Source organism: Lagenorhynchus albirostris, chromosome 13 (assembly GCF_949774975.1).
Source record: "Lagenorhynchus albirostris chromosome 13, mLagAlb1.1, whole genome shotgun sequence".
NCBI classification, from domain to species: Eukaryota; Metazoa; Chordata; class Mammalia; order Artiodactyla; family Delphinidae; genus Lagenorhynchus; species Lagenorhynchus albirostris.
The window spans coordinates 50,425,190-50,439,473 of record NC_083107.1 but is presented as its reverse complement, the minus strand read 5'-3'; the positions used below and the strand labels follow the sequence as shown (position 1 = coordinate 50,439,473).

Sequence of the window (14,284 nt, the reverse complement as noted above, 5' to 3'; positions counted from 1 at the left end):
CTACTTTCCAAAAAGAAATGACATTAAAAAGTCTTTTTAATGTATACCTCAAAATTATCAGAAATGTTCAAGAGTTAAGAATGAAACAGATAGATATATACTAAATTTCAAATGATACATATTTTAAATGTTTTAGTAAAACAGAGAACTATAAATTCTCTAATTAATGTGAGTATATTCAAACCCAGGAAAGAAAAATAGGGGAAGATTTATTCGATAAATGGACGTAAATACCATTACCAGTAAGAATATATATCCTTCAACAAAAAGTTTATTTAAGTACTAAAGAAAATAAACTCTCATAGCCTTAAAAATGCCCCAAGAAATCAACTTCTAAAAAGTTGACCCAAGGACATAATCAGAGACTACAGAAAAAGACACACAAAATAATGTTCATCTTAGCCCAATAGGGAACTAGCTCAATAAAATGTTGTGAAGGCTTATGTTCATGTTACACATACTATCATGTTAAATGAAAAGAACAGTATATACTTCAAGATAGACTACATTCAGTATGATGTCAATTGTATTTGAAGAAAAACAACTTGAAGGATGAAACAAGAATATGAGCGTGATTAAATGAATAATTAAATAGTGGTATTATGGATGCTTATGGTATCCTTTATACTTCTCTAAACTTCTTAAATTTTCTATAACAGATAAATTTACTTATTTTCTAGTGAGGATAAACGTTACTGTAATACTGATATCCTAAATTCTAAGACTCAATCAGACTGAAGGTTAGAGGAAAAAATGAGATAGTTATAAGATGGCACTTCTAAAAGCCATTTCATCCTCCTCGTCTATCTCCCTTCAAAAAGTGAATGTGTTCTCTCTTTAAATTCCCTTTAGCAGTAAGTATTTTCTTATGCTACTTCCAGGTACTGCCTTATACTGTATTTGCCATATCCATTTTTACCTGATCATAAGCTCCTGAAGAGAAAGGACTACACTAACTTCTGGAGCATCTATATAAAACTTTACACATTGTAAGCACTCAAAGTAGGGCTTTTTGCCAAATTCAGTATTAAAACAGGATGTAATTCTGAGTATTCTAATACACTACATAATTAACTCTTTAAGAAAATGGTCCTCTGAGAATAACATTTAGAAGTAGTTTTCAGGTTTCATTTTCCACAAATAAAGTACAAATCACTTATAACTTACCTGTTAACATATAGGTTATAATCTTATTCTTTTAAAAAAAATTGGGGGATTGCATCAAAAATGGCTTCTTAAAATATAAAAAAAGTTTTTTCTTCTTTGATTTTATACCACATAAAAATGGATGGACACCACGTGTATGTATATAGACTACTATGGCAAAACTGAGCATCAAAGAAAGAAAAACAAATTCTAAAAGAGGCTAGGTTGAAAGAGCTTAATGTCAGACTGGAACAATTCAACATTTCTGGTATTTTCATCATTGAGAAGAGAGTGCAACTTGTCTCTCTCTGCCAGGAGTTGCATGACATGTCTGAATGGTAAACTTGGGAAAGAATAAACTGAGTATGCTCAATTCAGCTTCACCCTTTTCCTCATGGAAATGAGCTGCCCTTAGGGAACATGCCTTCTGTTACTACCCCATGAATACCGCCTGTGAAATAAGCCTATTTCATTTTGGGATTCAGTTAAACAGGCTTATTTGGTTCTCATTCTATGTTGTATCTTCCGATTTAACCTCTAAGAGTAATGAAGTTGATATTTCAGCCTCTTCATGCTACTTCATGGCTTTGATTTTTTTTAAGAAATCCAGTTGGGATTTTTTTTTTAATTAATTTATTTTATTTATTTATTTTTGGCTGTGTTCGATCTTCACCGCTACACGCGGGCTTTCTCTAGTTGTGGAGAGCAGGGGCTACTCTTCATTGCGGTGTGCGGGCTTCTCACTGTCATGGCTTCTCTTGTTGCAGAGCACAGGCTCTAGGCTCATGGGCTTCAGCAGTTGCGGTACACAGGCTCAGTAGTTGTGGCTCGTGGGCTCTAGGGCACAGGCTCAGTAGTTGTGGCACACAGGCTTAGTTGCTCCACGGCGTGTGGGATCTTCCTGGCCCAGGGCTCGAACCCGTGTCTCCTGCATTGGCAGGCCGATTCTTAACCACTGCGCCACAGGGAAGTCCCTTTGATTTCTTAATTTGTTCAGAATGCGGCAGGAAAAGGTATGCTATTTACTGAGCTTCCATGAAGACTGCAGTAACAGGTAGTGTCATGTCCTGGCTATACTAGTTCAACATATAGTACTGCAAATATACTTTGCTACAGTATACCTACTAAAAAATTTTCAAATGCATGGATGCTCTTTCTCTGTTTTCTTTCTTTTTTTTCTTTTTTGGCCACACTGCACGGCTTGCAGGATCTTAGTTCCCTGACCAGGGACTGAACCCTCGCCCTCAGCAGTGAAAGCGCAGAGTCCTTACCACTGGACCACCAGGGAATGCCCTCTCTGTTTTCTTTAGGTTTCAATTTTGCACACCTAGGAGAGTCAAATAGATCCACAAGTTTACTAAGGCAAACAGCAGTCCCCCTCTCTTCATTTTCCCTTGTCCAGAGGCCCCCATTATAAAATCTGCTCTAATCTGAACTGGTTGCTATGGTCATAGTCACATGGTCATTTTACCATACTGTAATTTAGATTAGAGGTTAAAAATATCCCCTAGTTCCATCAGAGATGGGAGTTTTAATCTGTAGTTTTTGTTTTAAGGTAATTTTCAAGAAAAGAAAGTAGCCAAATTTTTTCGAAAAGAAAAAAAATTTTTTCCTTCATGCTCTTAAAACCAGAAGCCTCTTACATTGCTACAATGGTGATTTTATTACATTCAGAAAGGGAACAACTGATTGACTTATAGTTTTATAATATCAGAAGAAAACCTATCTATTATGGATTAAAGGATTCAGTTAATGTAATTTTGCTTTAAAGCACATTTAATGAAGTGCACCTGTTTTGTTAAGACATGCCTTTAGTGCAAAATGGTCTAATAATACAGGACTGTTAAGTAGAAAACAGAACTCTACTTTGCCTCTTAAGATGCAAACCACAAAAGCTCCAACACAAATATAGAACTCCAAAGGCACAGACATTCTACCGGACTACCCCATATTATAAAATGATTTATTTCCCTACCAGAAGATACCAGATTGCTAAGAGCTTCTTCTATATTTTAAAATAAGAGGTTGTTAACTTTTCAGCCCAAGCATTTCTAAATCTCTGCCATATACATTACAGTAAGTCCTTGAAAATTATCATTCTCTCAAGTTACAAACTTAACACTGATATAAAAATAAAAGGTGAGATTAAGTATTTTTTCATTAAAATTTTTTGAAGAGAAATAATCTTTATTAAATAAATATTAAAAATATTTATTAAATATAAATAGGGTGAAAGGCATTCAAGAGTTTCTCTTAAAACTCTCCAAATAGAACAAAAAAAAGAATGAAAAGTAAAGAGAAAAAAATATGCTACCTTCATTGAAATAAATGTCTACAACTCCAAACTATAATCAATCAAACACTTGCCAAATACTGTGATATCTGGATAAGGAAGAATAAGGTGCTGAGAGCAAGTGTTACCGTACACCTTTAAGCAAGGTGTTTCCCCAAGTAACTGTTCTTTTTTCTTTTTTAAATAAATTTATTTTATTTATTTATTTTTGGCTGCATTGGATCTTCGTTGCTACGCATGGGCTTTTCTCTAGCTGTGGAGAGCAGGGGCTACTCTTCGTTGCGGTGCACAAGCTCTAGGCGCACGCGCTTCAGTAGTTGTGGCTCGTGGGCTCTAGAGCGCAGGCTCAGTAGTTGTGGCACATGGGCTTAGTTGCTCTGCGGCATGTGGGATCTTCCTAGACCAGGACTCGAACCCGTGTCCCTTGCATTGGCAGGCAGATTCCTTTTTTTTTTTAACATCTTTATTGGAGTATAATTGCTTTACAATGGTGTGTTAGTTTCTGCTTTATAACAAAGTGAATCAGTTATACATATACATATGTCCCCATATCTCTTCCCTCTTACGTGTCTCCCTCCCTCCTTGGCAGGCAGATTCTTAACGACTGCGCCACCAGGGAAGCCCGCAAGTAACTGTTCTAATAAGCAAGCCTAGCCAATGATCTTTTACTAAAGTAGTGAGATCTAGTGTTCCGAACAGAACACAGGAGAGGAAGGAAATACTCTCATAGTAATATTTTCATAAAAATAATTTAGGCACACGAAGTAAATCTGAAGAAGAAACACACTAATGTGCAATTTCTATCACCTAAAACTTGTATTTCCTATCTAAGGGGGACTATCCGAAGTGAAATGAAAGGAGAGGAAAACCATATTTCTACAGAGTCTGTCAACTGTCAATCTATCATGAGTTAAACTCATAAACTTAGAATAAATGTCTCAAAAATTTTATAGCAATTTGGCACTGCTATGATATTTTAATTTTACTTTATGAAAATAACACTCTGTAATAGATTGAACATTAAACAACAAAAAACAAAGAATTGGGGAACTGTAAACACTGATAGAAAAATTACTTTTAGCAGTGAGACTGGCATTGTTATGTAAAAGAAAAAGAAGGAATCCCATCTTTTAAAGAAAGACATATATGCTGAAATATTTACAGATGAAATGATGATGTCTGGGATTTGCTTCAAGATAATTCAGAGTAAAGAAGAAAATAAGCAATGTATGAGGAGGTACAGATGAAACAAAACTGACCATGAGCTGAAAGTTTTTGAACGTGGAGGACGGATATACATGGGAATTCATTATACTATTGTCTCTAATTTTATATATGCTAGAAGGATTCCATAAAACAAAAATACATTAAAGAAATCAGAGATGAAAACCACATTGGAAACAAAACAGAAAAGAGACAAAACTATGTAGACATAGTAAGAGACACAGATTTGAGGAAATCACACAAAATTTAAAGGAAAAGAACAAAGCAATACAGAGCAATGTAAGTAATAGAGAAAATAGCCAAGTTTCTAAAGAAAGGAACATATGGACAGAAAAACAGTAAAAATTAAAACAACACAACATTAACAACAACATATGGATACTGAAGTAGAAAAGCAAATCCCACCAGAAAGAAAAAAAAAAAAACCCAGAATGATCTCAGACTTCTGTCACACTCAATTCTAGAAATATAAAAATGACTACACAATTCTGAGGGCAAGAAAGTATAATAAAAAACTGTATACTCAGCCAAGTTAAAAGGTAAACGGTAGGCATTCTCAAGGGGCAAGAATTCAAGCTACAATACCCATAAGGCTTTCTTTTAAAAATAAAATCGAAACAGCTAGATGACAAAATGGCCATACCAAGAATGAGCCAAAATTTTAAAATTCAGGAATGGAAAAACTGTGATAAAAGGACTGAAGGTAAATAAATATAAATATAGACCAATAACTGTAGGAATGTATATGTTATAAAGCTTTACAAAAGAAAAATAAGAATAAAAATGATGGAGTAGAAATGGGTTGAAATATAAAGTATTTTCATCAGTTTTCAAACGGGGAGTTCATACTGTATTCAAAGTTTAAACATGCAGTTAACAATGACAAAGTCTAGTCATACCCTTTAAAATTCTAGGTTTGTCTTTTATACTGGGCATGTAATATTTTAACAAAAACATTAATTTCTTTAAAATAAAAAAGTAAAAATTCCTTCATGATTCATTCTTGCCAATACAGGAGTTTAAATTCTAAGTAGGTCATAGACAAGGAAAAGGAAAGACAATTTCAGAGAACAATAAATATAAATATATATAAAGATAGAGAACAGTACAGAAACTAGTTTAAATGTTTATTCTGATGTCCTCTGAAATTCTATAGAAAACAAAGTCAAACTTTAAAAGGTTAACCTTAGTGATGTCATCCTACCAATCATGGGCAGCTGACACAAAGAATACTTGGAATGAAAGAACATTCTACCAAAGGATTTTAAAGGATTGTATCACAATACTAAAACAGATGAGAGAGGCCCAAGATATACTTTTTTTCCATCCTTCCTTTATAAATCTATAATACCTTACAAATCTCTTCATCAATCCTTAATATCTATCTATCTATCTATCTATCTATCTACAGGACTGGCTAAGATTTGCTTTTTAAAAAAGTTATAAAATTTATAAACCTAAATCTATAAAAAGTAAACTGTATTGGGGGGGTGAAGAGTAAATTATTATAATGAATTTTAGTAACTGACCATCAGCATTAGGTCTTTTAAAAATGTGGAAATTTACTCAGGTTAAAGTTATTTTGGTACCTCAAATCATTTGTGAATGAGACCAGAGGCATGCATAAATATGATACTTGAATTGTAGGTAACTCTGGGACAAAGTCTGAAGGCAACACAGGCAAAGAAATATTAGCATAGTATAGTTCCATTACAAAAATACGAGCTCCATTTAGAATTCCACTTAATTATTATTTTTTAATAAATTTATTTATTTTATTTTTGGCTGCATTGGGTCTTCATTGCTGTGCGCGGGCTTTCTCTAGTTGTGGTGAGCAGGGGCTACTCTTCTTTGCGGTGCACGGGCTTCTCATTGCAGTGGCTTCTCTTGTTTCAGAGCACGGGCTCTAGGCACATGCGCTTCAGTAATTGTGGCACACAGGCTCTAGAGTGCAGGCTCAGTAGTTATGGCGCACAGGCTTAGTTGCTTTGCAGCATGTGGGATCTTCCTGACCAGGGCTCGAACCCGTGTCCCCTTCATTAGCAGGCGGATTCTTAACCATTGTGCCACCAGGGAAGCCCCCACTTAAGAATTATTGCCAGAACTTCTCTGGTGGTCCAGTGGTTAAGACTCTGTGCTCCCAACGCAGGGGGCACAGGTTCAATTCCTGGTTGGGGAACTAAGATCCTGCATGCCGCACAACGTGACCAAAAAATAAATAAATTAAAAAAAAAATTTTTTAAAAAGAATTACTGCCAATGTGGGCGGCACCCAAAGGGGCGGGGAGGCAAATTCTCAAGACTCCTATGTTTTGATAACCTCCATACCTTTGCCCAGACTCCCCAATTCCCAAACTCCCCTCTTCCCCATTCCTTGGAAAAAAGAGCTACAATTTGCAAAAAAAATGTCAATTTTTAAATTCTAACTGGAGAAGGGCAAGTGGTCATCTCCACTGTGTTTTCTTATCTACAGGCCCAAACTATAGCCTGAGTTTTAAGTGAACTGTTTTTCTCAGGTTACGGTTACCCCAGGAATATAATAAGCTGGACGGTCTGAAATTATTTACAACTAATCAGAACTTGATAAAAGGGTACTCCTCATGGTCTAGTTCAGTTTTAAAAAAAAGAGCTCTGCATTAGGGTTTTAGACACAAAAAATGGAAATACAAAATTTCCTTCGCTGACAATTTGTAGATGTCAATTCAACGTTCCAAAGTTGCGTGATTAATATCATATAATAGCAATAAAACTTCACCATACCCTTGTTTGTCACCACGTCAAACCTCCTCTCCTAGCTCTGACTTCGTAATAAAAAATGTTGCCAATGCTATACTAGGACTTGAAAATTACTTCAACAAAAATTAGAAATTAGGGAATTCCCTGGCGGTCCAGTGGTTAGGACACTGTGCTCTCACTGCCGAGGGCCCGGGTTCAGTCCTTAGTGGGGTAACTGAGATCCCACAAGCTGTGCAGAGCGGCAAAAAAATAAAAATTATAATTAAATGAAAAGAATACCTGAATAGGCACCCAAGAACATTACTTTTGGCCTAAGAGAGCTCAAAAAGTCATGTCTCTATAAAATTGTGTAAAATGACATAGTAGTAACTAAAACATAATATCATCCATATAAAGATGCCTAACTGCATAAGAATTTTAGAACTGATGCATTATCATCACTGTATTTCTTATTAAAGTTCTACCAGTTAAAAAAAATTTAAGAGGAATGAAATGAAGTCAAACTAATGATGAAACTATTGTCTCTTCAAGTGTAGTCTACAACCTGCATTAAACTCACTTATGGTGCTTATTAAAAAACGCATATCCTGGGCCCCGTCCTTAAAAATGCTGATTTATTGTATCTGGGTGATTTTTATGCACAGTTACATTTGAGAACTACTGGATTAGACCTTACTCCCCTCAAAGATCACATCAATTCCCTAAGGACTCCATCTTCCGTACATATATATAATGTTAGATTCAAGAATTTATAGAATTCATACTGCATACTGACTTTAGAACATAATGCTGAAATCTTTTAAGCCTACACTTTTCAATTCAGCATTTTGGTGATGATAAAATGCTGACACCTATTTGAAATTTTAACTGATATGACGTCAATTTTTCTATTACGAATAAATGTTCTTACCATGCCGTGATCAAATGTGAACACACCAACGTCACGTCCATGATGAATATGATTCCGTCTAATAATTGGGTTTCCATGATTTTTAACCCAAATCCCAGCTAAAGCATTATTGGAGATTTCATTATCTTCGTATATTCCCTACAACAATTAACCAGAAATAAACATCAGTAGAGCTAAAAAAAGAAAAAAGAAAAAACCCCACAAAATTAAAAAATACCTGTGCATGGTCTGTTATATAAAGTCCAACATTTTCACAGTCACTGATGTTACAGTGCTTGATAGTGGGACATGCTCCTTGACCACTAACACATACTGCAGAGCCAACTGTAAGACAAATAATTTATTTAAAAACCTACTGGGCAACACAGTGACTCATTTTATAATAAGACGTAACGGGAACACTAACCTGTACATGTACTTCGGATGATACAGTGATCAATAATAGGGCTACAATTTACTGTAATCTCTAAGCAGTGGTGTGCATTGTGGTGTTGAGCAGATTTGTCATCAGGGTTAAACTGAAAAGTAGAAATTTTGTTTGAAATAAACAACCACTGCCTTAATGATTTCCACATACATACTTAAAAATTTAAAAATGCCTTACCCTTATTGTCATATATCCAACATAAGCATCCTCGGAACCTTCCATAAAAACGAAGGTTGAATCTCTAGTGTTTTCAATTATAACTTTGTCTGCTACTTTTCCAGGTGCTACGAAGAAAATATTTTAAAGTATATTACCTTTATCAGACAGACAGAATGGACATTTAAAAATTACTTTTTTAATCAGTAAAAATACTCTGCCATAAAACTAATAATTCAGTACTGCCCTTTTTACGGCTTTTAAATTGGGTACATTTTTTGGAGAGGGAACTTTTAAAGAACATTAATATTGAGTAGATAGGACTAATATTCATTTTATCAGATAGATAACTATGTTTCATTGGCCTTCATAAGGCAGTCATACTTAACATGGACATTATCTGAGTACCATTATACACAAATCCATGTATAGTAATACTTCTATTAAGATTCAACTACAAATAGTATTTAATATCAAATGCAATGGCATATTAAAAAGTGGGTTTCTTGTGGAAACCAAATCACAACCAGCAGCACCAGAAAACGAGGCTCAGGGAGAAGAAAGAAAGGGATGATGAGCAGGGAGAAAAAGAGAGAAACTTCTTTATTTAAACTTATTTCCAATACTGGCCTTGATTTGGAAAGTAATGGAAATCAGTAGGCAAAATTTTTCTATACTTTCTCCTACTTTTCTTTGAGGTGGAAATGGGGGAGGGAAGAAAGAGCAGTAAATGCAAATTTCATTAACTAGTAACAATTAACTAGTTATCTTAAAATGGTCTCGTACTACAGTATCCTTAAAAAAATCAGATATACCATAAATCTTCAAATAACTGATCAGTGCTCAACAACTACTACATTTATTCTTAGAAACCTGACCATAAAAACAGCTTTGAAACAGTACAGAAAGTATTTTAAAAGTACATTTGTTTCATTAAAAATACAGCAATAAAAACATTATCCTCTGTATTTTCAAATAAAAGATAAAATTAACCAATATTTTTCTCTAATGATCAACTAAAGCAGCTGGACAAAGTACTGACATCAAGAAATATACACATCCCCCCAAAAAGAAATAGGTACATTTATAATTTCTGAACTCTAAAGTTTTCATTTCCATCATATAAAATATACATGATATTTCCTATTTTTTTCTACAATTAAGATATTATCATGGTTCATCTGGATTTTAAGTAACTAGCATTTTAAAAACCCATCATGTAAATAAAATATTAAAATTCTAATGACAATGCATTTACACGTACCTGCACCAATCATAGTGATTGGAGATTCAATATATATCCATTCATCAGTATATATTCCAGAATGAACGAAGATAAGTCCATCAAAATGAGCTTCTTGTACTCCACCAAGAGCATCTTCAATTGTATCGTAATACTAAAAAAAAAAAAGAAAAAAGTCAGTATAGAACTGTAAGATCATCATTTTAAATATTAGAAAAAGACAAATCAAACATACCAACATATTTTCTCTTCCTTTGTATCTTGCAGGGTTACTGTAGAAATGTTCAGCAAATCCTGGCTTTACATGCGCACCTTTATACTAAAACATCAAAAAAAACAAAAAAACAAATACTGACTACTAACATAAACACTACAGTCTAAATTAATTTAGTACTATATGAATTTCTCATTAATTATCAAAAACAATTATCAGTCCAACAAATTTTCTGTTGCATACTGCAATGTAAAATCTAGAACAGTTTATGACTCAGTAATATCCAGTAAATAGGACATGGTTTTTCAACCTCAGCACTACTGATATTTTGGAACAGATAATTCTTTGTTGTGAGGGCTATCCTCTGTAGGATGTTTAGTAGCATCCCTGGACTCTAACCACCATGTATCAGTAGCAGTCTCTTCTCCAGCTGTGACAACCAAAAATGTCTCCAGACAATGCCAAACATCCCCTGTGGAGCAAAATCACCCTTAGCTGGGAACCATTCGTAAAGGACCATGTGAAAATTAAGCTAAATGTGAAACTTTAAATAACTACTCAACGGTAATAATTTAAATGTAAGTTCAAACAGATCCAGAGAAAGTATAACTGCTCTCAGGCTACTGATACTTACTGCTACTGTTTAAATGATTAATAAATATGTCAGTAGTGAAAAGAATTGTTGACTTTTTTGTTGGTTGATAAATGTCCACTGACTTGAAACCTATTCTGTTTTTTTTTTTTTTGCGGTGCCATGAGTCTTCTGGGATCTTAGTTCCCTGACCAGGGACTGAACCCAGGCCCTCAGTAGTGAAAGCGTGGAGTCCTAACCACTGGACTGCCAGGGAATTCCCTTGAAACCTATTCTTGAGTTTAAATTTTTAAAAAGGAACTTTTATTTAAAATATATAATATAAATCAGTGTTTTCCATTTATACTTCATACCAACTGCTGGAAACTCTCTTTCCAAGGATTTGGATGTTCATATTCTTCTGGATTAATCTGGTAGAATTTGCCAGGTTCAGGATGCATCATAGGGCGGGTATATTCAAATACTTCCATGTATAATCGTTTCCTGAAGGGGGAAAGGAATGAAGATTTCTTCATAAAATGTCCTTTAAACAACTATAAAAATTATTTGAGGCCTCAAAAACTTCTAGGAATATGAAAAAGCAGAATTTTAAATGTAAAAATAAAATTTTTGTCTAAAACAATGTAACTGCATATAAAACACAGTCCATCCAAAAGAGTAAGTGTCAATTCTTTAAAACCTGACTGTTTAGTCAGGCGAAAATAAAAGCCACTCTTACTGTAAAAGCCACATACAGTTTCAATTTTCTTCTTCTTTTTTTTTTTTTTTGCGGTACGCGGGCCTCCCACTGTTGTGGCCTCTCCCGTTGTGCAGCACAAGCTCCGGACGCGCAGGCTCAGCGGCCATGGCTCACGGGCCCAGCTGCTCCGCGGCATGTGCGATCCTCCCGGACCGGGGCACAAACCCGTGTCCCCTGCATCAGCAGGCGGACTCTCAACCACTGCGCCACCAGGGAAGCCCCAGTTTCAATTTAAAAGGATTATTTTAAATAATGATGAAAAATAATGATGCTGCTTCATTTATGTCCTATCAAGAACCATCAAATCTTAGAAATGGAGTGATAATAACTATTATAACTTCTTGTACAAAGCAAAATGTTTCTTCTTCTGCTCTTCGTTCTTTTTCCTTTCTAACACAAACATAATTTTTTCTTAAATTTAAGGTGTACCTTATTTTTAGCATCATAGAAGTAATACATATAAGCTGTTGTAAAATACAGAAAAGTATAATGATAACCTAAACAGTTTACTGTATTTCCTTACAGTCTTTTTCACTTATAACAGTTGTGACTGTAACACATAAAATTCTGTATTCTGCTTTTTACTTTTTATAACATAGCATATTCCTATGTTATTAAAAACTGTAAAAATCACTGTTAATGACTATATCACAACCCTCTAAGTAGACATTACATTGTTTACTTTTAGTCCCATCCCTTATTGCTAGACTTTTCCATTATTTCTAATTTCCCCCCACTGTTAACTATGCTATTATGAAAAATTTGTAAATAGGGTAAACAAATTTTCAGAAGTGGAATTGCTGGGTCAAAGGGCATGCTTTTCTCTTTTTTTTTGGCTGCATTGGGTCTTTGTTGCTGTGTGCGAGCTTTCTCTAGTTGCAGTGAGTGGGGGCTACTCTTTGTTGCGGTGCACGGGTTTCTCATTGCAGTGGCTTCTCTTGCTGCAGAGCACCGGCTGTAGGCGCGTGGGCTTCAGTAGTTGTGGCTCGCGGCTCTAGAGCACAGGCTCAGTAATTGTGGCACACGGGCTTAGCTGCTCTGCGGCATGTGGGATCTTGCTGGACCAGGGATCGAACCTGTGTCTTCTGAATTGGCAGGCGGATTCTTAACCACTGCGCCACTAGGCAAGTACCAGGGTATGCCTATTTTATGGTTCAAAAATACAAATGTCCAAACTATTTTCCAAAAGTGATATACAAAATCTACAGTCTTACCTAACTATCAGATTTAATTAATTAGCTGTTTTAAATCAGACTTCATACTCTTTCTAAAAAGCAATGGAATGAAAAACTTTTCCCATAATCACTGTTGCTTTTAACTGACAAGTAGCAGAAAAAGTACTTATTTTATTGTTTTAAAAACACTGCTGGGCTTCCCTGGTGGCGCAGTGGTTAAGAATCCGCCTGCCAATGCAGGGGACACGGGTTTGAGCCCTCGTCCGGGGAGATCCCACATGCTGCGGAGCAACTAAGCCCGTGTGCCACAACTACTGGGCCTGCACTCTAGAGCCCGCGAGCCACAACTACTGAAGCTGGTGAACCTAGAGCCCGTGTTCCGCAACAAGAGAAGCCACCACAATGAGAAGCCCGCACATCACAACAAAGAGCAGCCCCTGCTCGCTGCAACTAGAGAAAGCCTGCACGCAGCAACGAAGACCCAACGCAGCCAAAATAAATAAATAAATTTATAAAAAATATATTACAAAAAACACTGCCTGGACTGACAGCCAACATTTGTGATAAATAGTTAACTTGGAATTTATAAGCATTCTAATTTTCTTCTGACTATTTAATTGTAACCATCAACTCACACTCCAAATTTCCTACCATCTACAGCATTTTGGGCAACAAGTAATATATCTCAAGATAATAAGAAATAAATTTTCACTTACCACAAAATTGGATCATTAGCAAGCTCACTGAAGCGTTTACACACACAAGCTGCTCTACAAAGATCCTGTTCCAGCAAGTAAGAGAAGATTTTTAGAACCACTTCATCTGGCAGTTTCTCCTGAAGATACTGTTCAGCAGGTGCTGCTATAAAGAGATTAACAAACAGAATATAAACAATCTATCATGCTAGCAAAGACTTTCTCATTATTTAAAGAGCACAATTTCCATTTTGTCTAATGAACAGCTTTTATTTTTTGACAATCATTTTATAAGCATTTGCTTTCATAGACGACACACATTTATTTTCTTTTATCTTGACAGTATTCTTTCTTTTAGCTAGCTAGTATGCACCATTTCAAAAACTGGCTACACTAAATATACAAAAAGGATTTTTATACAATTACAATCAGAGATGGAGAAGGTGACGGTTCTCATGTTTATTCTGTAATAATCACTTTCTCAATCTCAAATGTACAAATAAACTACATTTAAGTTGATATTAATTTTTTGGTATCAAAAAATAAAAATTATTTGACCCTATTTCTTAGCTTTCCATAGGAAATACCTGATAGATCTTGAGATTTTCCAGAGACTCTGGCACGTTTTGCACGATGACCAAAGAAGTTTTCTGTGGTTGAAGTTGAAGCACCCTTTAAAAACAAAATGAAAACTAAGCAAATATTTTTACCATAATCATTACATCTAAAAAATGA

The 14,284-nt window shown here is 35.2% G+C and overlaps 1 protein-coding gene across 1 annotated transcript in view; it reads right to left on the bottom strand.

Annotated features, from left to right (window-relative positions):
• Positions 1–14,284, bottom strand: part of FBXO11 (F-box protein 11) — a 100,371-nt gene that overhangs the window by 11,402 nt on the left and 74,685 nt on the right. Inside the window, exons 3-11 of the mRNA XM_060169978.1 lie at positions 14,137–14,221; positions 13,571–13,715; positions 11,294–11,423; positions 10,370–10,453; positions 10,156–10,288; positions 8,913–9,019; positions 8,715–8,826; positions 8,526–8,632; positions 8,309–8,446 (exon numbers count right to left, since the gene is read on the bottom strand). Of these exons, the coding sequence (XP_060025961.1) occupies positions 8,309–8,446; positions 8,526–8,632; positions 8,715–8,826; positions 8,913–9,019; positions 10,156–10,288; positions 10,370–10,453; positions 11,294–11,423; positions 13,571–13,715; positions 14,137–14,221 (1,041 nt within the window). The remainder of the gene's footprint in view (positions 1–8,308; positions 8,447–8,525; positions 8,633–8,714; positions 8,827–8,912; positions 9,020–10,155; positions 10,289–10,369; positions 10,454–11,293; positions 11,424–13,570; positions 13,716–14,136; positions 14,222–14,284) is intronic.